General features: G+C 32.5%; 1 protein-coding gene across 1 annotated transcript in view; it reads left to right on the top strand.

The window, feature by feature from the left end:
* The window catches only part of LOC128180124 (ADAM 17-like protease), a 34,592-nt gene extending 10,998 nt beyond the window's left edge, over positions 1 to 23,594 (top strand). The window contains exons 5-19 of the mRNA XM_052847988.1: positions 1,217 to 1,327; positions 4,255 to 4,260; positions 4,391 to 4,509; positions 4,690 to 4,759; positions 5,278 to 5,419; positions 5,571 to 5,678; positions 5,893 to 5,952; positions 9,182 to 9,255; positions 10,645 to 10,757; positions 12,626 to 12,704; positions 15,845 to 15,933; positions 16,394 to 16,435; positions 16,738 to 17,923; positions 21,955 to 21,994; positions 23,538 to 23,594. Coding sequence (XP_052703948.1) covers positions 1,217 to 1,327; positions 4,255 to 4,260; positions 4,391 to 4,509; positions 4,690 to 4,759; positions 5,278 to 5,419; positions 5,571 to 5,678; positions 5,893 to 5,952; positions 9,182 to 9,255; positions 10,645 to 10,757; positions 12,626 to 12,704; positions 15,845 to 15,933; positions 16,394 to 16,435; positions 16,738 to 16,824 — 1,100 coding nt within the window. The 3' untranslated portion in view covers positions 16,825 to 17,923; positions 21,955 to 21,994; positions 23,538 to 23,594. The remainder of the gene's footprint in view (positions 1 to 1,216; positions 1,328 to 4,254; positions 4,261 to 4,390; positions 4,510 to 4,689; positions 4,760 to 5,277; positions 5,420 to 5,570; positions 5,679 to 5,892; positions 5,953 to 9,181; positions 9,256 to 10,644; positions 10,758 to 12,625; positions 12,705 to 15,844; positions 15,934 to 16,393; positions 16,436 to 16,737; positions 17,924 to 21,954; positions 21,995 to 23,537) is intronic.
* The last annotated feature ends 1,689 nt before the right edge of the window (positions 23,595 to 25,283 follow it).

Genomic DNA, 25,283 nt, shown 5'->3' with positions numbered 1-25,283 from the left:
GGCATCCTCAGGTAGTGTAGATTCAAGTTTGTTCTACAGAAAAGTTGAGAGAAAATCTTTCAAGATCTTTTTCTCAAAAACTAGTAGGCCAGAAAAGTTGACCCACAAAGTGGGTTTTGATTTTGATAATGTAATGCTTATTCGATCAGAGTTAAGGATATTGCTGCTCCGGTGAGCGATGTAGCACCTAGGCCTCTTGTTAATTTCCATGTAAATAGTCTTAACAGGATGAAAATTTTACTGATCAGTATCCAAATAGAAATACCATTTCATTTTTAGCTCACCTGAACTGAAAGCTCAAGTAAGCTTTTCTGAATACTTTTTTTCTGGCATCCGTTTGTCAAGACTTAGTTCTTGAAAATAATTGATGAATTCGATGTAATGTATGCTAAAGCATTGTTTTTCAAGGAAACTTATTTTTAAATACCTTGAAAATAGTCAGATTTTAAATGGTAAGAACAAGTTAAATATTTTTTGTAGTCGTATGTATTTCTACGCCAGAGTTCAATATAGTCTCGTTCATCTCGACGCTCGGCTGTCTGCGTAAATCCCTGTTGGAGATTTACTGTGTCAGCCGAGCATTTGGTTGAATGAGACTAAAGTTAAATATTGCTTGAATCCATACAATTTTCGAGAAATATTTCTATTACTGATACATAGTTTGATTTATTTAATTCTATCTTTATGTATTATTTAACATTATTCATATGGCGTTTACGACATTTTTGTCGAAAAGGTCCAAAAATTAATATTACAAAAATGTGCGGAATTCAAATTAGAAAATACATGTACTTGTCATGCAAAATAAAATATCATTGATTTTAAAATAAATAAACATCGACAAAATCATCTCCTGGCAGTTCTTCAGTACTTTGATTTTTACATATTGTTTGGAAAAAAGTTTGACACTGATGTGTGGCTGCATCAAAGTCAACTAGCAATCAAAGTACTGAAAGTACTGAGAGTCATCTCTTTTTGGGCAGTTTCATACCATACCTTCAGTACTTTTGAGTTTTTTTGTGTAAAGGATACAATCCTTTCTATTAAATTTTCTCATTTTTCATCTCATTTCTTAAAAATCATCATTACTCTTAAGTGACTCATCTGTGTACATCATGCATGAAGTTTATTTACAGAATTGCAGAGTGACAAAAATATTCTATTGTTTAAGTTTGATCATGTTCATATCATTAACAGTGATACTGATTTTCTGCAGTGGCATATAAGGACGGTAGAAAAATGGCAGCAAACACTGGACTCAGTACCTACCGTAATCCTGATGGAAGCCAAGCTCTCATCCACCAAGCCACCATCACTACAGCTCACGGTCTGTCAAGCGTTTTTTTTAAATCCATGAATGCATTAGAAATACATTAACTTTGATATCCCTTTTGATCTTTTTTTAATAGTAATTTCCCAAAATAAATCTAAATTGACATTGAAATGCATTACCTTTTTAGCTCACCTGAGCTGAAAGCTCAAGTGAGCTATTCTGATCACATTTTGTCCGTCGTCCATCTGTTCGTCCGTCTGTCCGTCTGTCCGTCTGTGTGTACGTCTGTCTGTCCGTCTGTAAAACATTTTGAACTTCTTCTCTAAAACCACTTAACCAAATTCAACCAAATTTGGCTCAAAGCATTCTTATGGAAAGATGAATATAAATTGCAGAAATGAAAGAAAAATTTTCATTGAAAGCGGAGAAAACCTCAAAACTGTAAAAAAAAAAAAAGGGGGGGGGTGCATTTTAAAAAATCTTCTTCTCAAGACCTACTGAGGCAAATTCAATGTAATTTAGCATGAATAATCCTTATGGGAAGGAAAATATAAATTGCAAAAATTATGGGCTAATTCTGTTTCAAATCTGAGTTATTATGAAAGTAATAAGAAAGAAAAGGCGTGTTTCAAGCAATTTATAGCATCCATGAGTCTTGGTAAAATGGGTAGGCATGACCGGACCAGGGCAAAACAAAAGATTGACAGTTATTAATCTGCCAATCTCATAAAAATTTCAAGATATTTACTGACCAGTATATTTGTATTCGCTGTAAACATTGCTGCAAAATAATGCGTAATTGGAATTGACGATTGCCAATCTGCTCCGGCTTTTATTTTGCCCCGGCCCGGGTTTGCTTATCCATTTTACCAAGACTCGTATTCCATACTTCTAAAGCGAGGTTCTTTGTTTAAAGCAGCCATGACACTATATGATAAACGGGTCGATCTGATAATGATGAATTTGTTTGTTTTGCAACAGTTCCTGTACAAAGGGAATCTTTGAAACATGCAAAATACATTGGTGCTGATTTTGTGAAGTAAATTGAGGCTAAATATTTCAATGCGTTGACAGTTTTCACATATGACGGTGGTGTTAGCTTGTTGTGATTTTCGTTTCGTTTTCATTTATGCTTTGCGTTAACCTGGGAACTGTCGCTTGTATTTCCTGATTTTTACGTATCAAATCAAACAGAGATATTGGTAAATCAAACAGTTTACTGTTTACCTGCGCAAATTAAGCAACATCTTATGTATTAAGAAAGAACTTAAATGCAATTCATTTAGGCTTTCGGTAATTCGGTATCATCTTTTGCGTAATGGAAGAATAATGCAATATGTTTTGTTGAGATGCTCGGCATTTTCTCGAGTTTATTCAGTGTTTGAATAGAGTTTAATATCGCTGACGGAAATATGTAGGTATATACATGTATATGATTCATTTTGAAAAATAAATTGTGTTCTTTATTTGTTATAGTTAATGTTTCTTGGGTTTAATTGTTTACAATTTCTATATACTTACCATATTTGAGTGTTAAGCTTCGAATTATAAGCAAGATACAGAGATTTGCTCACAATTCTATGTTTGTACACAGATCTGAGGCCATTCATTTTTTTCCATTTTAAATTTCGAATAGGAAATACCAAGTTAAAAATCTTAAGCTGAATGTAATAAACTCATGTGAACAAAATGTGACTCAAACCTAGCAAAATTTTGAACTCATCTTGCTTATAATTCTACGATTGACGCTGAAATTTTGGTTGATCATTAGAAATTCCATATGAATGAGAGTATGATAAATACTTGTACACAAAAAAAAAAAATAAAGAATGATTTGCTGTATATAATACTCTCTGGGGCCCCCTCTTTATACAATAAATAATGTGAAATGTAAGTAAATAAAAACGATATCGTTAAAACAGTTTCCATAGTTCTGACACATTTCTGTTGCGGGAATAAAAGAATTATCGCTATTCCTAAGAAAATATTACAGCGGAAAATTATCCTGGTTTGTAGCCATTTGTTATTTTTGAATAAAAATTAAAATAATGGGTGGGCCATAGTAAATTAGAGTGATGTGCCTGTCACTACGGTAACATTGATTTTTATAGCTCTTTAACATGTCACATGACAACATTTTTCATTCCAGTGTATTCATCAATCAAGTGTGAGTAAAGTTATAAAAGTCGAGTTTACGCGAGGTAAACAACAGTCATTTAATTATAATGGAGAAGACAAATTAAATTGTTGAATATTTTTAATTTGAGAAATTGAGCACATTGAGGTGCAATTTTCTTCTTCACATATATACATGTAGGATTTTTTTGATAAAATACAGTCAATAACTATTATATTTAAAAAAAAATACAATAACTACTAGTAAGTAGTTGAGGAAAAAAATGTACCTATATGCTCTCATATATTTTGATCGCTTTATTAAGTGGGGGGGGGGGGGGGGCAGAACGAAAATACAGGGAATTAGAAGTTATATAACAGTGTACCCCTACCAAATATTTAGTTCTATATCTTGCGTAGGATTTTCTTATTCTGTGTAAAAAGAGTATTTCATGAAGGTACAATGTCAAAGATTACGTGTATGCAAAAATAAGTGTAAAATTGGAATACTTTACAATATTTATTTTTTTGTTATTCTACCGAGGGTCATATACCACAATATCTTTTGAACGCTCATTGTTGCTCAGGTGAGCGATGTGGCCCTATGGGCCTCTTGTTTACAGTACAAACTCTGAAGTAACTATATTTGTTTGAAGTTTTAAACCCATTATTTCCCATGGGTTTTCTGTCCTATTAGACTCACTTAACTATACCATTTTAAAATGTACTCTTGAATAAATTTGAATAAATAAATTTGTAAAAGCTAGCTGTTTTCAGTCAATTTTGTACATGTATTTGTACTTAGAATCTGCAGTTATCAAACCTTTTGTATGAAAATAATTTTTTCTTCTTTTTTATATTTTCAGAATTTGGTGAGTATATCTGTTAATTCTTTTTATCACTAAAACTAAATAAAATACACAGCCAAATGTAATATTTTTACAGTATCATTCTGTTGTAGCCTAATACACAGATTTTATGGCTTAATTGTAAAATTTGTAGGTCATAATTGGGGGAGTGAACATGACCCGGACACTGATAACTGCGCCCCCTCCACTTCAGACGGTGGCCGCTTTATCATGTATCCTTCCGCCGTCTCTGGATACGAAAAAAATAATCAGGTAGATCAGACTTGTTGAACATTTCACACTTCTACACTCCATTTCTCTAATGCATCCACATTTCTTTTGTCTTCTTTTTCCCATGTCAATTCGTTTGATTTATTCTACTCCAACTGAAGCAATCAAAGAAAATGTTTTGTTTGCAAAATGTATGACATTGTACTATATTTTTTTTTTTAGCTCTTTTCGCCATGTAGTAAACAGTACATTTACAAAGTTGTAATGATGAAAGGATATGACTGCTTTAAAGGTAAACTATTTTAGATGTATGTGTTTTATTCTTTGCTGAGCAGCATTTGTATGTTAACATACATGTACATTGTTTGAACAAAAAAAAACGTGGCATATTGGTTTGCGCTTGTCATTTTATCTGCCATTATTTGGTTGATTGGTTATTACAATTGAATAAATGACGCATAGTGATTTTGAGGGATAGAGGTAACAAGAGAAAATTAAAACTACTCATTCTGATATGATGTGTTTAACTAGTCTGTCATTCAAAAGTTGCTCATAGTCTGAGGTTTGAGCAGGAACCTGACATTTATTCATTAACTGCAGCAACATCTGTCCGACTGTGTACAGGACTGTATATTTCTGTTGAAACACCATCAATTTCAAAAACAGTCTATGAATATTTGTAAGCTTCTAATAGCAAATCAGAAAGAAAGTACACACTATTTGTTTTGATGAGCAAACTAGGTAGCTACATCCCACAGAAAGTCCAAGGTCTTTTTGCTTTTTATTAATTTTTCATAACATTATATAAAGAGGCATCAGACTCAGGACAGGGCTTATGTGGTAATGGCCGTCTGGACAAGAATGAAGAATGTGATGCTGGCTACACAGGCGACAAATGCTGTAATGAAAAGTGTGAGTTCAGGGTCAAAGTTCGAGGTCAAATTCAATGCAGGTAAGATTCATTATACTGGTACTTAACTGTGATGTTTGAAAATCATTCATTCAATAGATTTTACTTTGTTGTGAAAGTATCTTTGTTGAATATTGAATTATTGCATGTTTATAAGATTTATACTTACTGAGATGTTCTTCTGACTTTTCAGCCCCATGAACTATGCTTGCTGTGTGAATTGTACTGTTGCACCGCCCGGTTATCAGTGCTTAGACCAGTTTGACGACAACTTTGATTGCAAGGGGAAATCCCATTGCAAGTATCCTTAGCAACGCAAGTCATTCGTTTTCTTATATTTTTAGTGAACGTACTTAAAAAAAGAGGCATACATGAATTTCCTTTTAATGTAAAGGGTTTAAGAAGGCGTTTGGGACAAAATTACCTTTGTAATGCAACATTGGTAACAAGTGCTTGTTGCATTAAATGCCATTGTTGGTTTCAATATCCATTACCTTATCCTTGACCCTAATCAGTGGAGGCCTTACCTGTCCAAAAGCCACTTTTAAAGTCGACAATACCTCCTGTCTAAATGGGTGAGTTTACATCTACTCCAATTTTACATCATGTCATTGATTGCTATCTAACATTATCCATGCCATTGATTGCTACCTTTGTTTTACATGTCATTTATTGCTACCTTTATTCATTATACATGTTGTTGATTGTTGCCTTCATTTGTTTTACATGACATCATTGCTATCTTTATTTAACATGTTATTGGTTGCTACTTTTATTGCACTTTTCATTGATTGCTACCTTCATTCTACATCATTACATTGATTGCTACCTTCGTTCTACATCATGCCTTTGATAGCTACCTTCATTTTCACGTGGCATTGGTTGCTACTTTCATTGTACATTACATTAATTGCTACCTACGTTCTTCATAATTACATTGATTACTACCTTCGTTCTACATCATTTCATTGATACATACCTTCATCTTTACATACCGTGGATTGCTACTTTAGTCTTACATGCATTGATTGCTACCTTTTTAACATGTCATTAATTGTTACCTTCATTTTACATGTCATTGATTGTTAGGTGAAGATGTGGTCAATGATTTATCGTTCTTTTTTTAGCATGTCATTGATTGCTACCTTCATTTTACATGTCATTGATTGTTAGTTTAACATGTGGTCAATGATTTATCGCTTTCCTTTGTAACAAGTCATTGATTGCTACCTTCATTTGACGTGTCATTTATTGATACTTTTAATCTACATCATGTCATTGATTGTTATCTTCATTTTACGTGCCAATAATTGCTAGTTTAGTCTTACACATCATTGATTGCTACGTTCAAACTACAATTGTCATTGATTGCTACTTTCATTTTACATGTCATTGATTCCCACCTTCATTTAACATGCTTTGATTCCTTCATCTTTACCTTCATTTTACATGTCATTGATTGCTACCTTCAAATTACCTGTCATTAGTTGCCACCTTCATTTACATGTTCTGATTTCACTTTCATCTAATGTCATTTATTGCGACCTTCAAATAACATGTTGATTGCTACGATCTTGTCACATGTCATTGATTGCTACCTTCATTTACATGTCGTTTGATTTGTCAGTGATTGTTTTTTTCGTTTAACTTGCCATCGTTTGCTACTTTCATTATATGTCATTGATTGCTACCTTCCTTTGCATATCGTTGAATACTACCTTCATTTGACTTGTTATGGTTGTTATTTTCGTTTAACATGCCATTGTTTGCTACTTTCAGTATTTATGACATTGATTGCTACCTTCGTTTTTCATGTCATGGATTGCTACTTTATTTTTTACACGTCATTGATTGCTACCTTTGTTTAACCCGTCATTGCAATTGATCGCTACCTTCATTACACATGTCCTGGAAAGCTAGTTCGTTTATTGCAAATCTCGCTTGTAAGTATACTCTACTGCCGATATAGCATTGCTTTTCTAATTGGCACTAATACGACACTTTCTAATTGGTGTATATTTCAAAGATTCTGATTGCCGCCCATTTATCAAATTCATGAAGACTAACACGTAGAAAAAAACATAGGAGAAAGAAAACTTAAAATAAAGTTGTGCTTGTTAGTTAAACATACATGTTTAAACGATGTTAGTGATACCCCCCCCCCCCCCCCAAAAAAAAAGTTTTCTAAAAGCAGGGAAGGGCTCATATAGTTAAAGACCGCACAGAATGTTCTTCGCGCATCGAATGAAGTTATCAGTTTTGTTAAGAAATTCGTCGGAAGCTGTTTAGTGAACAAATATATTTTATGTTACCATTCACAATGGACCATATGTGGAATATCGCATGAATTGAACAAACTGTTATCTGGCGGCAATAGTGCTATTTTTTGCCTCACAAAAAAGCTTGATTCAAAATGTAGATCAATTCTGATTGACATGCCGTGAAATCCATTAGACGTGTTACACTATCCCTATAACTCTTCTCCTATTCACTTTCAATAAATCTGTACTGAAAATCTTTGAAACATCGCCATTATCTCCATAAAAAAGAAGTGTGGTTTGTATGCATGTAAACCTGTGTAAAATAGCGACCCAATCTGCACGTGCATTTAACAATCTGAGGTGGGTAATTAAAGCGACAATCCGTCAACATCAATATTATATTCTTTTTCTGATGAATTTTGAGGTAAATTAATGTTCCTACAGACAGAGTAAGTTACAAAATACGGTTAATCACAGATTAGACTAACATTGCGCTGTAAATTACAAATTGTGCAGGATTTAAGGCACACCCATTTGTAAAAATGAGTTTGCCATTGATCGATTGGTGTTATATAAAACGCAATTTCTGTAATATTTATTGTCAGTCTCTGTTGTGAATTTCGTGGAATAAGATAAAACAATAACTACTGCCTCAAATTCAATTGATATGTTAAAAATGGTTGAATTTATCAAGGAAACACAATGCTGAAAATTAAATTGGGAACCTGTTTGATATATTGATGGAGAGCGGTGTGATTTTGTTAACACCATAAAAAACAAGAGTTGATTAATGGAGAACTCGGGATGATTTATTAAATATTTGCAGTCCTGATAGAAAATTTTTAATTTTAAGTCAAAGTGGCACTTGGGAAATAAAATATCATTACCGCGTAAAAGTGGTCGGGTACCAAATCAGCATATTAAAACGATTCTATATTTAAACTGCAACCTGTGATTCGTTTAAATGTTACATCAAATAGACTGTCGTGATTCAACGCATTGCTATATCAACCGAAGCATATAGTATCAAGTGAGATTTTTGCAATAACATGTCATTGCAATTGATTGCTAACGTCATTATAAATGTCAGTGATTGCTACCATCAATTTGCATGTCATTGATTGCTATCTTTAGTTTACACATCATTGATTGCTACATTGTTTTCTTGTTATTGTTATTTTAGAAAACACAATTAAATATAATATAAATAGTGCCTGTTTGGGAGGGTAGCAGTTGAAATTGACACCCCGAGAAAACCATTGTCAACCGTACGCGCATAATTTTCGCGCATGTAACAATTTTTAATGTTACCCGTTGCTTAGTGCGTTGCTAACGCTGAGGGTAATAGAACGAATTATGAACTGCGTCTTAGCCAATCAGATTTTAGTATTTAACATGAAAGTATAACAATAATAAATAGTTCCTTTTAAAATGTTTCAATTAATTTCTATCAAGTATTAGTACAATAATAATTATTGAATTTAAAAAAGGAAAACACACCAAAGGCTGTTAGCTGTGTTGATTGGTGTGGTTCTCATTGTAGATATGGGAAATGTAAAAGTGGACAATGTTTGGACCCATGTAAAGATGTGGGCAGATATCCATGCCTCTGTTCAGGTGAATATACATTATTTGTTTTATTAGGGTCCCGCTCTGCGTGCGCCCTATAGTGATCAGTCTGTCCGTCTGTCAACCAATCCGTCCGTCCTTCCGTCCAATATCCTGGTCTAACTTTGATGTTGACCTGACTTAAAGTCAATGCTCAGTTATACCCAATTAATAATTATAAAACATTCACCAGTTCATAATAAAGTAAAATTGAAATTTAATATACTATAAGGTCAAATGAGTGACGCAGGTAACCTATTCCCATTGGTATTTCGTCGCCTATAACAAAAATGATATGTTTCTAAATTCTTGAAAATCGTTACCATTTTTTATTTGAAGCCTTTCTAATATAAGAGGAATTAAAACATAAATTTTATGACCTTACCTACACTGGGTTCACATGAGAGGAGTCAAATTTGCAAACAAAAGGCCAAATCTTCTTCTCTACTCCCTAACTTGTGGGACTAACTAAATTCGTGGTTATGAGATTCATGAAGCCTTCTACCAAAGTTGTTAATTTCATGGTCCTTCGGTCAGGGATTGAGACGCCATGGCTGGGACAATAATAGCCATAGAGTGAACATGTGTTTAATCTTAGAAAATACAATTCTCTTCTCACATAATAATTTGTAAAGAACTAGATTCATGCATATGGTCATGATGTCGTAAAGTCCTCTACTTAAATGGAAAAATTCACAGTCTCTGGATATTGGGTTCAGGCACTTGGGCGGGGCCATTTTGAATATGAAGTGAACATGTATTTAATCTCAGAAAATCTTCTCTACTTCCGTAATAGGAGAGGAAAAACTTAATGAATGCATGGTTATGATGTCAATGAACCCTTTTAACTAACTTTTTTTTTACCTATATACATGTAGCTGTAGTATTCAAGTGTATGTCAAAATCTGTTAATATTCTGAACTGATTCTTCACATGCCCAGTTAATACCTCAAGTACATGTATATCATAAAATTTCCATTTCAATCCATATAGCTTGCATGAACTATATATCTATCAAAGAGAACGTAGCTGTTTTTACATAATAAATAATGATTAAAAACATCTTCTTTTTTTAAAGTTGTTATTTTTTATCATTAACTTTAAATCTTTTATATATCCATAGAAAAAGTTTGAGCTTAATGAATGCAAATGAACATATAATGTCTTTTAAAACTACAAATCTCGTTTGTAGTCAAATGATGTCCTTGTTGTATCTCAATCCCAACCTATCAAAAATACAATGGACTTATTCCTTGTTGCTTAAATCAAGGCCAGCTCAAGTTTACAATAAAAATTTAGGCATCTTAAAGGTTTATCAAAGAACCAGAAAAATTATTATTGTTAATACAAATACTGTTTTGTTTAGATTAGATTAACATTGATTTGTTTACTACACAGGGGATGATGCATGTAAGACATGCTGCTACAAAACCAAAACACAGCTTTGTGAGCCTTTATCAGAGAAAATTCTGGAGGATGGGAGACCATGCTACAATGGATTTTGTAAACAAGTAGGTTTACCAGATTCAATATGCCAGAATCTGTTGTAGTACATACTTGTTCTTTAACTTTGTGCAAGTAGCTAAATTCAAAATAAAAAGATAGAATAAATTAAAGTGTATAACAGGTGTGTCACAATTAACCCAAAGTAAATCTAAGTCATTGGCCTCATTTTGGAATTGTATAGCTTAACATCTTACAGATTTTGGATCATATTTTAAGTACTATAAGGTACAGTGTCATCAAAACTTGTCGAATGCAGCGTGTTTTTTTTTACCTGCACTTTAAATAGGTCCCTGTGGAATATTTCAGGAATCTAACATGTATTCCTTCTCAAATTGTGTCCAAAACACGATTAGGAAAAGATGTGTTCAGGCTCAAATGTATGTTACTATAATGGTCTCTTGTTTATTTACACAAAAGTGTATTTTCTTAAGAAATAAAAAAATCATCCTTTGTCCATTATGAGGTGATAATGTTTGTCGGGGCGTGGCCAAATTTAATAAATCCTGAAGGGCCTCATGATAGATTTGACCACGCTCCGACTGAAATTATTATCTCATAATATTCAAAGAATGAATCATCCTTATTACTTATATTTATATAATTTTTAGCAATGGTAGGTCCGGATTAAATATTTGAATATTAACTTTTTTTTATGTGATTTCCATGTCATTATGCAAACCTGCTTGCGTCCCTATCCTATACGTAATTTGAATTTAATGGATTGTAAATACAAAATCGAGTAGTGTTATTATAGACAAAGACACTGTATGATGTAAATATAATTGTATATCATTTCCAATAAATGTTTTGTATGTTGTTAGACTGTACCATATATTCTATATCTAACTTGCTAATGAATCTTGAGTGGAAGTTGTGCCATATGATTCAAAAGTAGATTTCATTGACCTACTCAAATTTTGCAGTTTAAAATCTAAGCATCAAACTTCTGTAAGCCAACTTTTATTGGCAATTTCCCGATTTACCTGTGGTTAACAAATTTGCAGTGACTTATTTTAGCGAACAAAACGAGATTATCTAGACAGTAACATAGCAAAGTCATCACGAAATTTTCTCGCACGCAAATAAAAGTTGGTTTACAGTAAACTTGAAACTTGATAAGGATTAATCTATATCTAAAGTTTCATGTATAGATTTAAAGCAGACTTATCTGTTTTATTTAACTTTTGTAGAAAACACAAATAATTTTATGTTTAATATGTATCATGTTTGAAAACAATGTTAATTTGCTAGATGCAGACTAGCTAAATACCAACAGAACACATTCTTATTGCCCGATACATATGAGCAAAATGAGTTATTAGTTTATTGTTTTCGCTTATTCATTAGTTGTTATTGTACATTCACCTGTATTTGGATCAAATGAATTCTGGGATGGTCCGGTAACCTTCTATACTAGGTGCTCTTTTCCAATAAGTTTGGACATTGCAGTTAAAGATTTGATATTTTATTCACAGGTGCTTGAGGACAGGATCGACTCCCCAATCCACTTGTATCCACTGGTAGATGTAGTTTGATAGTACATTTTAACAAATATTCATCGGCAGTACCTCTCGGCTGGCAGACGAAGTTAGCAACCTTCTTGTATTATATGTACAGAGGGTCTGATTTTTTTTCAAAAATGTTTGTTTTATGTAATTTTGGGCAATGGATGAATAAATTAGATTAGAAATATGTCATAAAAGGATAATTTAATAAAAAAAGAAAAATAAAGTCCCGGGGTCTATATATTGGGGCGGGGGGGGAGGGGGTGGATGGAAGGGGAGGGGGTCGATCCTGTCCTCAAGCACCTGTGATTTTATTGATATTTAATGATTTTTTTTCTCATAAATACACAATGTCCATACTTATTTAGGGGAAATGTCGTAAATCAGAGTCCAAGCTGGTGCAAAGGCTGTATTCCATAATTCAGTCTTTGAGTATTGACTTTGTGGGTAAGTAATGTTAAGTTGGCTCTGTTATCCTCATTTTATTGGACGAATCATTAATATCTTAATATCTCTTTAGGAATATGGTTTTAAAATACAAAGCATTGTATATGATGTTTTAATTCTTATGTTAGGTTTTGTGTTTTTCTAATGAAAAAAATAAATCAAACGAGTTGTAATTGTTTAAAAAAATGTGATTGTACTGAGTGACCTCAATACATATTTTTGCCTGATCTATTTTTACAAAAAAAAATCTTATCCAAAGTTTTTCTTTATAGTAATGTTTTTCATTGATGAAACTTTTTTGCTTTATTTGCTAAATGTATTATTTTCATCTAAGTTCAGTTTTTATGTTGAGAAGCAATTTCAGTGTTTCTATATCTCATAGTTTCTCTTTCATATGTGTTGCTGTGGAATATGGTGTTGTAAGAAATTTTTTCAAAAAAGGGTTGAAAATATATTAGATGTGAAAACTTGAGCAAGGAAAACAAAGAAAAAATGTAGAAGTCTCAAAAAAAAGGGGACAATGCACCAATTGATATAACACTTTTACTCTAGAACTGTTGATGATTCACGCTAATACAAAACGCATCAACACCATAACTCACTAGATTTGTTTTAATTCTTGATATATCTTATGAAATCTTCCCTTGTTTTTGTTTATATTTAATGAGCAGCCACAGGGCGAAAAACCATCTTTAAGCAAGTCCTTAAAGGTGGCTTAAAGGTGACTTAAAGGAGCTTAAAGGCTATACAACCTTTAAGCCGCCTTTAAGTCACCTTTAAGCAAGTGCTTATAGGTCCTTAATGTCCAAACTTCTTTAAGTCACCTTTAAGCTACCTTTAAGCCACCTTTAAGCATCTTTAAGTGGCATTTACGCTCTCTTTACACTGCCTTTACACTGTCTTTAAGTGGCCTTTAAGTCAATATTGATCAAGCTGAACAATAAAAACATATTAAATGCTAAAGCTCTTTTATAGCGATAGGAGGGGGTCATCCGAGTAATAATATGATTTCCAAGGAAGGGGGGGGGGGTTCTAGGCAACTTTAATCGTCGCTCCATTAAACACAGATCGCTATCATCAGCACCGCTCCGATGGACACAGATTGCCGTTATAAAATTCTTTATAATTTTTGGGGGGTTTCAAAATTATTGTAGGGATGAGCGCAGTCTCTGTATCTTTATATGTGCATAAAACTAATTAAAGTATGTTTGTTTCCTATTATAAATTAATCGGTGAAAAATCTCTCTCTCTCTCTCTCTCTCTCTCTCTCTCTCTCTCCCTCTCTCAGTTCATCCGGTTATTAAACAAAATAAAGATAATTAACCAAAAATGCATGATTTAATTTGATAATCGGTTTAAGGTTTGTATTTTTTTTTTCAATTTTCATTATTTCTAACTCTAGATCTGCTAGATACATGTTAAAGATGAAAAGACTCTCAACTGCCTTTGTTATATCGGGCAGGATATTACTGCTTTGTTTGTCTAGACATAGTTTTGTTCGTTTGTGTATATCTAATTAGAGTCTATTGTTTGTCCAACTTAAGAAAACCCCTGGAACTAACACAGAATATACAAGATATACACAACAGTTGTGTCGTGTGCCCAGGTGCATGTTTGTGTATATCTAATTAAAGTTTATTGTTTGTCCAACTTAAGAAAACCCCTGGAACTAACACAGAATATACAAGATATACACAACAGGTGTGTCGTGTGCCCAGGTGCACGTCAGGGTTTCTAAAGGCGTTGAATCTTAGTATGTACGAGTATACGATAAGTCTAGTGAATAAAAGTTAATTTACATTTGTAATTCATTTTCAAAGTATTATTTCCTAGCTCTGGGTTTCAAAGATGTTACGTCTACAAATTAACGATTCATGTATGTAAGAGTAAAATCTTGAGGCTAATTAATTAATGTACCGGTGATCATAAATAGGGGTTGATTATTTAAATATATTTATAAGGGTAAATATGTCAAATATACCGGGCCTGGCACATCATACAATTGTATGTACAAGTCATTTGCAATTGCCACATGCAGTAAATACGTCACCGGTAATTGGAAATTTTGTTTGTTATAGAATTGATAGTTTAAAAATCATGTACATACAATTACATGTAAATATTTAAACATATTGGAACGGCGCCGCGATCATGAAAACCGGGAAATTGCGGGAAATTGAACAAATACCCTAATAGTATCAATGCATTTAATAGAAGGAATTATTTCATTTTCTTTCTTACATTTTATAGCTATAAATTAGATGAACGTATATCTACTCGGTTTAAATTTATTAACTAAGAAAGCCTACTATAGTGAACCTAACGGTTTCCATTTAGGTAAAATATATTTTTGTTCACTGAAGACCAAGTTCCGTATTTCATTCTAAATACATGCATGCATGTAATTTATAAATTAGATATAATTGATTGTTACAAACTGAATGGTTTGTCAAAATCTTTTCAAGTAAACACATTCAATACAATGATTCAATATCCACTGATATATAGGATAAAAAAACGCTGATACATATGTAAGTTGCCGTGGCGCAGAGGAAGTGTGGTGATGCTAGTAAACTAAGGGTCCCGGGTTCAATTCTCGCCGTGGCCGGTTTTTTTTTTCTCTAGAACAAAAACCGTTTTAATACCTTTTCTTTCATAAAGTTAATACATCTTGTTGGAAATCAAGCACACTATTGAATTAAAATTTTTTTAATGGCTTAAAGGTGGCTTAAAGGTAGCTTAAAGGTGGCTTAAAGGTGGCTTAAAGAAGTTTGGACATTAAGGACCTATAAGTTGTCCTTAAAGGTGGCTTAAAGGTGGCTTAAAGATAGTCTTTAAGCTGCCTTTAAGCCATCTTTACGCTTTCTTTAAGCCACCTTTAAGCAACACATATAGCTTAAAGGTGGCTTAAAGATCGTCTTTAAGCTACCTTTAAACACCTTTAAGCTATCTTTAAGGAGGACTTAAAGATGGTCATTCATCCTGTGAGCTAAAACTTTTTAAGCGTTTTTGATCAATTTATCTAAATTTTATAACATAGTTTTACCACACGTAGTATTTGGAAAGAACCGATTCGTCCAAAATGTTTAAGGAAATATTTTTTTTGAGATGGTTCATTAATTAAGACAGGCCTTTTTCAGCTGAGTTTATGAAGAACAACATTGTGTGGACAGTGCTAATATTGGCGACCCCATTGTGGATCGTGGGTATTGCAATCATTAATAAATTTGTAAGTTTTCATTTGATCAAGAACTGACTGTATCATTAGGAATTGTCTATATAATCCTCATAAAACCTCAAATATATATACATTTATATTAGGGGTGTATTAAAGTCATATATGTCAAAATATCTGTGCATATCCAGACATTTTTCCATGATGGCTGCGGTGGGAGATATTTTTTTGCATGCAATGAGGTGAAGGAGGCTTATTTTTCCTGTAACCTAACTATCAAATTTTTTAAGACCCAAAATGCAATACTGTTTGAAAAATTGAATTATTTACTTTATATAATTTTGTATTTTCAGAATTTCACAGCTTTAAAAAGCTGAAAGTGTAATTTGCATAAAATTTACTTACATCTAATTCGATGAGTAAAAAAACTCATTCATTCCTGAAATTATTTACACGAATTACTAATAAATATACGGCAGATACAGCATTGATATTTTACATCTGTTATTGACAGGATGAGAAAAATGACATGAGTTCAGAAGTAATAGATGATAAGGTACATGTATATGTATATGTGTTTTTAATCATATTTGAATGAGAAACGGTATATATTTCTAATTAAACCTTACATCAATTTAGAAATAGAGAAAATATTTCCAATAAGTGAGAAATGAAAAAAATGTTTGTAATTTCTTATCAATATTTAAGTATATCATTTATTGCTTTAAAAAATTAAATTAATTGTAAGATAAGATTTTTATAAAGATAGTTTGATATGTGATAAATGTTCAACATATTAATGATTTTTAAACAATGTTAAATTTTATCATTTATTGACTATATTTTTTTTAATTGCAGGATGGAAGGATGAAAGCCTTGATAGCTGACGATGACAAAGTACTTCACGTCAGTCGACGTCCAAAACCTTTAGATTTTAGTACTTGAACAGTGAATCAAGATCATAACTATCGATTATTGTGATAAACATCCTCCTACCAACTGAATTAAGGTTGTTTTACTGTGTGTGTGTGTGTGTGTGTGTGTGTGTGTGTGTGTGTGTGTGTGTGTTCGTCTATATACACTTCTGAGGTATTATCTCTGTTTACACACCAACAGACTGAGGTATGTGTTGATTAGCGAGGTACTTTTCCCGTAACCTCGGAATGTATACCTCATTTTTTACGTGCTCAGCTTGTGAAGATTGCGTGGTTTAAATTTAGCATATACCTCTTTAAGACGTCAGATGGTTGGAAGGTGTGTGTTCTACAAATTTCGAATCATAATTTGTCATTTTTTACTCAAGCACACACTTTCTCAATCGAAGCCTCTGATTGGCTGAAATTTTAATTGGTTGTTCAACATTATTCGGAAACTATCTCGCTTTACTCGAGAGTCTCGGCCATTTTGATTTGATAACATGGTGGCATAAATGACATTTAGCAGGTAAGCATCAGTAAAATACCTAAACTAAAGTTTTTTTTCAAACAGAAAGATATTCAATGTATAACATGTAGGCCGTAAATGCTTATATTAATGAAATGAAAATGATTGGCAAGCAACAGGCATATCTATTTTACCGTCTATTTTACCGTCAAAATTAGGTCAAATTACGTTTTCTAGATTTTAGGTAGTTATTTATAGGTAATATTGATTGCGGTTTTTTAAGAATATGTCTGATATTGGATAGATAGATATTATCAAAATGATTGAATATGTTAAAGATACTAAATAGAATTCATTATCGTTTGTTGGATGTATATATTTTTGGAGACCGGTTTGAAGTGAACCAAAGTTGACATAGTCTGATGATGGTATGAGTTATAAATTGTGAGGTATTGAGTCATGTGATTTATTTTTATCCAATGGGATTTTCATAATGGAGGATACTGTACTGTTTCTGATACTCATATTTTCTGTTCTTTGTCTTTCATTTGGAACTTTAATCGGTGTTTTTCTCCTATTATTTACAGTATCTAGAAGGTGGACTGCTTTGTTTTTATCTTGGAATCGTGATTTGCAATAGGGAGCAATCTGATTGGTACTGGTATGTGTTAAACTATTTATTACCCGTGAACTTTATTTAATTTTAAAACAGGAAGTTTGCAGGCAAGGCAGCCATTAACCATGTGCTTTGCATTGAAGATTAATTTGATCAAAACTATCCACTAAAAATGGTCATATATGTATAGATGATGGCTTCTACAAAGTTTGCCAAGTCTGTTGGCTATATTTTGACCAAAAAATATTGCGTATACAATGAAGTGAATGTATTTAGCCTACACAAAAAGATTGATTATGTGCCAGTCTTTGATGTTTATGATGAAGTTTTCAGAATATATTTGTTTTCATTAGAGGATGCTATGAAAATTATTGATTTTATTAAGAGTAGAAATTTTACTGCAGTATTTGTAAATTTTGATTGAAGCTGTAGGAATCTGAAAGGTGGGTTAAAATATCTTCATTTTAGACATTTTATTGATGATGTATGGTACACATAAGGATATGATATGCGCCCTCCAATGTTTCATAAAAATCTATCAAAAACACTATTTTTATGTATACTATGCATTTATAATTTGACAAAATGGAATGTGGTTTTTTTTTTAAATTTCAACCTGATTATGTGTATCTAGACAAATTATGTTACTAATCAAGCTTATGTTTCTAAAAGCATATAGTTACGTCATTTGTATCTTTCTCCTATAATATACTGTGTCAAGAGATGGACTGCATTGTTTTTATTATGGAGTTGTAACTTACTATACATTGTATTTGACGTGTTGAGGAGAAATGCTTACCAAGTTATCTACCCCTCAATTTCTTTGATATTACAAGTATATATCACAGAACGATGCTTGCTAGCAGCCATGAGGCATGTGTTTCTGTGTTTGAAAAAAGCAGGGGGATCATGATGAGTTTTAAATGTTCTTCTGGCTTTGCTTTTTTTGCAAAGTTAGACTTAACCATTAGGCACATACAGTGCTGCTATCCTGAAAGTTGACAAGGATAGGATAGGATAGGATGCAGGATGCACGATACATGATAGAAATATAAAAGTTAAGTTCTATCCTATCCTATCCTATCCTGCATCCTGTAGCCAATCAGATTCGAGTATAAATTTCAGAGTTATTTTGCGAAACGAAAATTGGCTTAACAATGTATTTTCAATGTCAATTTAATACGTTTTACAAGTTAAACCATTCAAGAATAATTATTATATCAAGAACGCGGTGCATAACATCGATCCGCGCTAAAATGTCGGCGCTACATCTTTGTCAATTCGTACGCAAGTACGGAGTTACTGCGAGAACTCGATGCAACATTTGACAACGTCAGAAATAGATTTCTGTATTTACTTCATTTAAAGTCTGCAAAGTAATAAAAAAAAGTAATAAAAGCTTGAAATTATAAACGACCAATGGGCATTTTAAAAGATAAACATGTATACAAGAAACATACATTGCTTCACGTTTCATATAATTTCTTCGATGCCCAATAACAAGGACGCATATTTCTGTCCGATATTAACCTGAACATATCGAATTAATAAATGTTAGCTAGCTATAAATGCTTAAGAATTTATACTTTTAAAGAAACTCCGAGTGGTTTAACTATAAACGATATAAACTTCCTAAAAGAATTATTTATTTCCAGATCGTGTTTACATTTATCGCCGAACGAAACGCTCGAATAATGATAATTACGCTCAGTTATATGTGATAAGAAAATAATTTGATAAAAATATGTGACTAAACAGTTCCTCAATAAGTGCATCGAAGTTATTTATCTGTTTTTTTATGCATAAATATAATCAATTCAAAAATCGAATCGCTTACCTGTTTGTTTACGTTATTGTATCCATCCCGCGTACGATTTAATTCTACCGTAGCACACGTTAGTAAGTTATCCCGCTCGGGGAATATTCGGTTTCAAGATTTAATTATTCATTTCGAGTACTACATTAATTGATAAAATCATTTAATTCTTAAATTTCGTTTCATTCAACTTGCATTCCTATATTTTGAAGGTATGGGATAGGATAGGATAGGATAGAGCTTATTTGCAGGATAGGATGCAGGATACAGGATATAGGATAGGATAGGATAGTTTTGTCAACTTTCACGATAGCAGCACTGTAGCATCATAGAGGGTTAAGCCCCCCCCCCCCCCCCCCAGACACACACTTTTTCTCGCCGGAAATGTAATTTGTAATCGTTCCTAAATTTACCTTGAAAGAGTAAGAAGTTTGAGTAATAGGCATACTAGCCCCCCCCCCCACCCCCCACCCCCCCCCCCCCCCACGATTAGGAATTTGGGGGGGGGGGGGTTGGGTAGGGAAATTTATTTTCGGAAGTATAAGTTTACCCCCCCCCCCTCCACGGATTAGGATTTTCATGATTTTGGAAATTAGGTTTTTCCCCAATATTTCTGAGGATTAGTCTAGCCCCCCCCCCCCCCCCCACACTTTCAATTTGCTTCCGACGCCAGTGTAATCTAAATTTTATTGGATATAATATTTACTCACTCGCATTTTATTCCAAATTTCTTTTAGTTAGACAAAAATCGGGGGTCAGGTAAAAAAAATCCCATAGAAATTCAATGGATTAAATGATATTTTGTTGTATAAATTGCATACTGTTACATGTAATTGTAAAATTTTGTCTTCGGCTCATCATCCATGCGCGGATCTAGAGAAGGGTGGGGGGTCCGGACCCCCTCTGAAATTTGCAAAAATAAAAACATACTTTACATTATATCACGGGTTCGATTTTTAAATAAATGGCGCGAGCCACCCCACCTTCACTCCGGATTTTTTTTTTGGATCCGTGCCTGTCATTAATTTATTTTAGAAAATCACAAAAGTCCAAATGACATGGACCGAAAAGGCCAGAGGTAGAAATAACTCACCACCAATTATGTCTGGATATCATGTTTGTTTGCATATATATATATATATATATATATATATATATATATATATATATATATATATATATATATATATATTAAAAAAAGATTTCATCTTGATATGATTTTGTGATAGACATGATAGGGGGGGGGGGGGTCATCCGGGTATCGACTCGTGTGATTTTTTTTTATCCAATGAGATTTCTTGTAACGGAAGATAACTTTAAAGGATGACATGAGCCTGCTCGAGGTCTTTTGAGTTTTCCTTCTATTAAAAAGATTGACGTTGGATACTTAGTTTTATAGGTAATCATAGCATATACAGTGTAATGTAATTAAAGTACTACATATATGCAGTTAACTCTTTATATAGAAATTATTACATGTTTTAACAGGAATCAACCATGTGCTTCTTCGTGTGTTTGATTTTTTTTTAAATTTATTTTGTGTCAAGGATTATAAGGATGTCTTTAAAAGCCTTTCCCATTTCCAAGTCTGTTGGATTTGTGTTGACAAAACGATATTGTATATATGATGAACTTATTGCCTTTTGTTGTCAAAAGAGAATTGATTTTATGCCAGAATGCGATGATCATGGATATTATGGAGTTTTTAGAATTCATTTGTTCTCATTGGAAGATGCTTTGCATGTCATTGAATTTATCCGAAGAAGAAATTTGAATGCAGTGTTTGTAAATATGTTATGAAGCTGCACTATGCCTAATGGAAAAGTATAACTTGAAAGGTGTGTTCAGCAGACTGATCGCTAGAGAGCACATGCCAAAAATTGTTTTGCATGTGTGGAAATTTTGGCAAGTGCTCTGAGTCTCACTGTGCTGATAGTGGGTGTCTCAAGATTAATTTTGTGAAATCATATCGGTAATATGAAGAATAATTTAAATGGATTTCTCTTTAGAAGAAATATATTTTTTTACCTCTCATTGTAGACATGAATTTATTGTAAAAAAGTCATCTAAAAAACATAATTTGCAGCTAGGTTAATGACGGAAAGAAAAAATATTTTCTGTGCAAAAAAACTGTATTTGAAATTTTGGCTGCCAGCTGGGTATATTTGAACTGAACTTGCAGTAAACACATGTTATTATGTAGTTGGTATTACAAGGAGTGATTTAAATGTAATTATTTTTAAATTTTTTATCTTTTTAGAAATTGAGTTTGATAATGGAAACAAGAAGGAAAAGAAAAGGTATGCATAGCATGTTGTATTACGTACTAGCCGATGTTATCGATTAGTAAGCTTATTAAAATTGTGTTTGTAAGATTTCAAATGCGTGGATCTTGAAAGGGGAGGGGGGGTCCATACATTTGCAAAAATAACAAGGATTCTGAGAGTAGTGCATAAGCAATACACGTCCCCTTCTGCAGGACTCGACATTAACGCTTGTCCGGTACCAGTTAAAAAAATATACGGACAAGTGAATATTGCTTGCCACTTGTCCCACTGGACAAGTGCATTTTTATGTAAAGAAGTCTCCAATATTTTTAAAAGTAAAGAAAGTTTTGTGATAAGTTTATCCGTAGTCCCGTTATAAGTTTATCGATTAGTTATTTTGAATTTCGATCCCAACTTCAGATTGAAATGCAATTTAGTTACTCTTGATCAGGATTGAAGTTCACTAATTACAAACAACTTTCAATATTGAACTGTAAAGGTGTGGATCTTAGTTCTTACAAAGTACCAAACACACATGTTATCAAAAAGAAAGCAAACGGAAGAACAGGTAGCAAATATAAACTTAAGGAAATGTAATTTGTTTTAGGTTTCATTCATTATTGATAGACTATGATGACTTTCCATGTTTAGTTTAAAAAACAGCTGAGAAATCAATATAAGTGTTACATGTATTTTAAAACCTGATGCTAAATTTACAATGTCTTGTAATTTGCCATGACAAAGCTACAGCTGACAAATCATGTTTTATTAATGTTATATGGAACCAATATATTTAGGAAAGATCGACACTTTAAGTTTCCATTTAAGAAGTCAGGTAATTAATTATGGCAAGTCTCATACCGGTAATCAATAAATGACTTTATTTTAGTAATACAGAACTGTAGTTGACAAGTTGACAATATTTGATCTTTAATATTGAACATTTTTTGGATAAGTGAAGTTGAAGTTTGGACAAGTAAATATCTTGGGCACTTGTCCGAATGGACAAGTAGGAAAAAAAGTTAATGTAGAGCCCTGTACTGGTTTGTGTAAATTGTGAAAACAATGCACTGTTATGCAGAATATTGAACCCGAACATTAAAAAATTGGAATAAAAAATTATTTCTCGAAAATATGTCAACCAGACGCTACCAAAGTGTAAACTTGATCTGTAGTTGGACATTTTGAAGCTGTTCAGCAAATTTCATATTATTCCTCAAACGCATAAAGAAAAAAAGTGTGGAAAACTGAAGTGGGACAGACGGACGGACAGACAGATGGACTGACGGATGCAGAGGAAAGCTTATAATAGTCCCTTCCGGTGAAAACCGGTAGGGGACTAAAAACAATTACTGTACATTATGTCACAGGTTCGATTATTTTTTTTGAAAGACACAGGAAAAAATTTGGATCCGGGCTTGTTTCAGCTGTTCAGGCATTTTAGTTATTTATAAAATGAAGATTTAATCTAGTGCATAGGAAATATCACATTTAATTACTTTGATACATAAACATGGCAAAAAATAAATGAAATCTTTATAAAGATGTATCATGATGTATTTATAAATGTTTGTAGAGGTAGAGAGCCAAAAGACTGAGTTACATAAGTTGGTTACTTATGTTAAAGGTAAGTAAAGTGTAGATTACTATAAACATGGCCGAATTAATCTCAATAATTTTTTAAAGTCTGGAAAATAGATTTTCTTTTAAAGAACTGTAAAATTTATCCCTATATACTGTTTCGGTGCCACCATGGGCCTTTATCAATATGCAGTGAATAATTAAGGCTCGATCCCGTCTGATTACTTCATTATATTAATTAGAGTTTTTGCATGGTCTCTCAGTTTATGTTAAAATTGGTGCATGGTTCCGAAACAGTCGTTTTTGTGTGTCACTGTTTAATCTTGCCACCTTAATATTGTATCTCTACTGTCTTTGATGTTACTTGAGAATTGGGTTTGTTTCCATGTCAGATTGTTTTTTGCAAATGGAAGCATGGAATCTGGTGGCCTGGTTTTGTAGAAGAGGTTTTTGGGGAAGATGTATATAAAATTTCCTTCTGGGAAGAAGATGAAATGTAAGATTTTCTTTTTCTAAAGCAATATATATACATCTTTTTTTTATTATTAAAAATATACGTTAAAATTGGGTTTTGTTATCTGATATTTCTAAAATAAAAAAAATTATTTCAGACAGTTATATGCTTAGAAATTCATAATCCAATGCACCAAGGAAAATATAGACTGTCAAAAATTGTCTGCATATTAAAGGAGCATTGTCACAATTTTCATCAAAATTTTCGAATGCAGGAACAGGGTATTTTAATTTCTCAACCTAATTTCAAGAGTCGGACGTTAATTAAGTTATATGCAAGATACACTTTGAAGTCTTTGTGATGTATAAACGAGGATTTGTATGAATAACCTGATTTTAACTTAAAAGCAATTAATGGTCAAAAATGCAAGAAATGTACATTTATGTTGAAACAAATAAGTAGATAAATAAATTCTGCTTAAAAGAAGGTATGATTGGTATATCAAAATATGTCAACAAAAACATGGCACAATGGATCAAGGCGGACTTACTTTATAAATATTTATAAATATTTTGTTTTCCATGTCTGTAGGATTACTTGTAATGGCAAGCTGAATCTTCGAGAGTTTCAAAGCAATTCAAATTTAATTGCTTCAAGCTTGAGTAAATATCTTTGGATTATTATTAAGGTTGTTTTTGTTCAAAACATTTTAATTTGAAACAAGTCCAAGAGATGGATTTTCTTAAATGCTTATTTAAGGGAGTATGGGACACTTCCAAAGTATTTGTGATGTTTTTCCTAACAAAATGAACATAAAATTATTTGTTACTAAATTATAAATTTTTTTCTTTCCAATTACATATACCTAACGGCATAGTGCAATCGGTTAGCGTGTAAGCTGCGGAACTGGAAGACATGAGTTCGAATCCCCGCTTGGATTTTTGATTTAATTCTAAAATGAAATTTTAAATGAATTATTTTGGTCAAAAAATGTAAATTTTGAAAATTTTAAACCAAGGAATGTAATTAAATTATAATGTACCTTTATTCACATAAACATTACCTTGTGTCCCATACCACCCTTAATAGTGATAAATACTGTAATTACCAAAATAATCCAATTAACAAAACTCTTCTTTAATTGCCTTGAAGGGATTTCTAAATTTTAGAAGAGTTTTTACAGTTATACTTAAGTTTCAGTTTTCTCAATAGCCTGGGAATTATGACAGTTCATCACCACAACAGGACATAAATTAAACAATATTCATTTTCATTTTCCAATTACAA

Source organism: Crassostrea angulata, chromosome 4 (assembly GCF_025612915.1).
Source record: "Crassostrea angulata isolate pt1a10 chromosome 4, ASM2561291v2, whole genome shotgun sequence".
In the NCBI taxonomy this organism is placed as follows: Eukaryota; Metazoa; Mollusca; class Bivalvia; order Ostreida; family Ostreidae; genus Magallana; species Magallana angulata.
The sequence above is the reverse complement of the archived record's forward strand: the minus strand, read 5'-3'. Positions and strand labels throughout refer to the sequence as shown.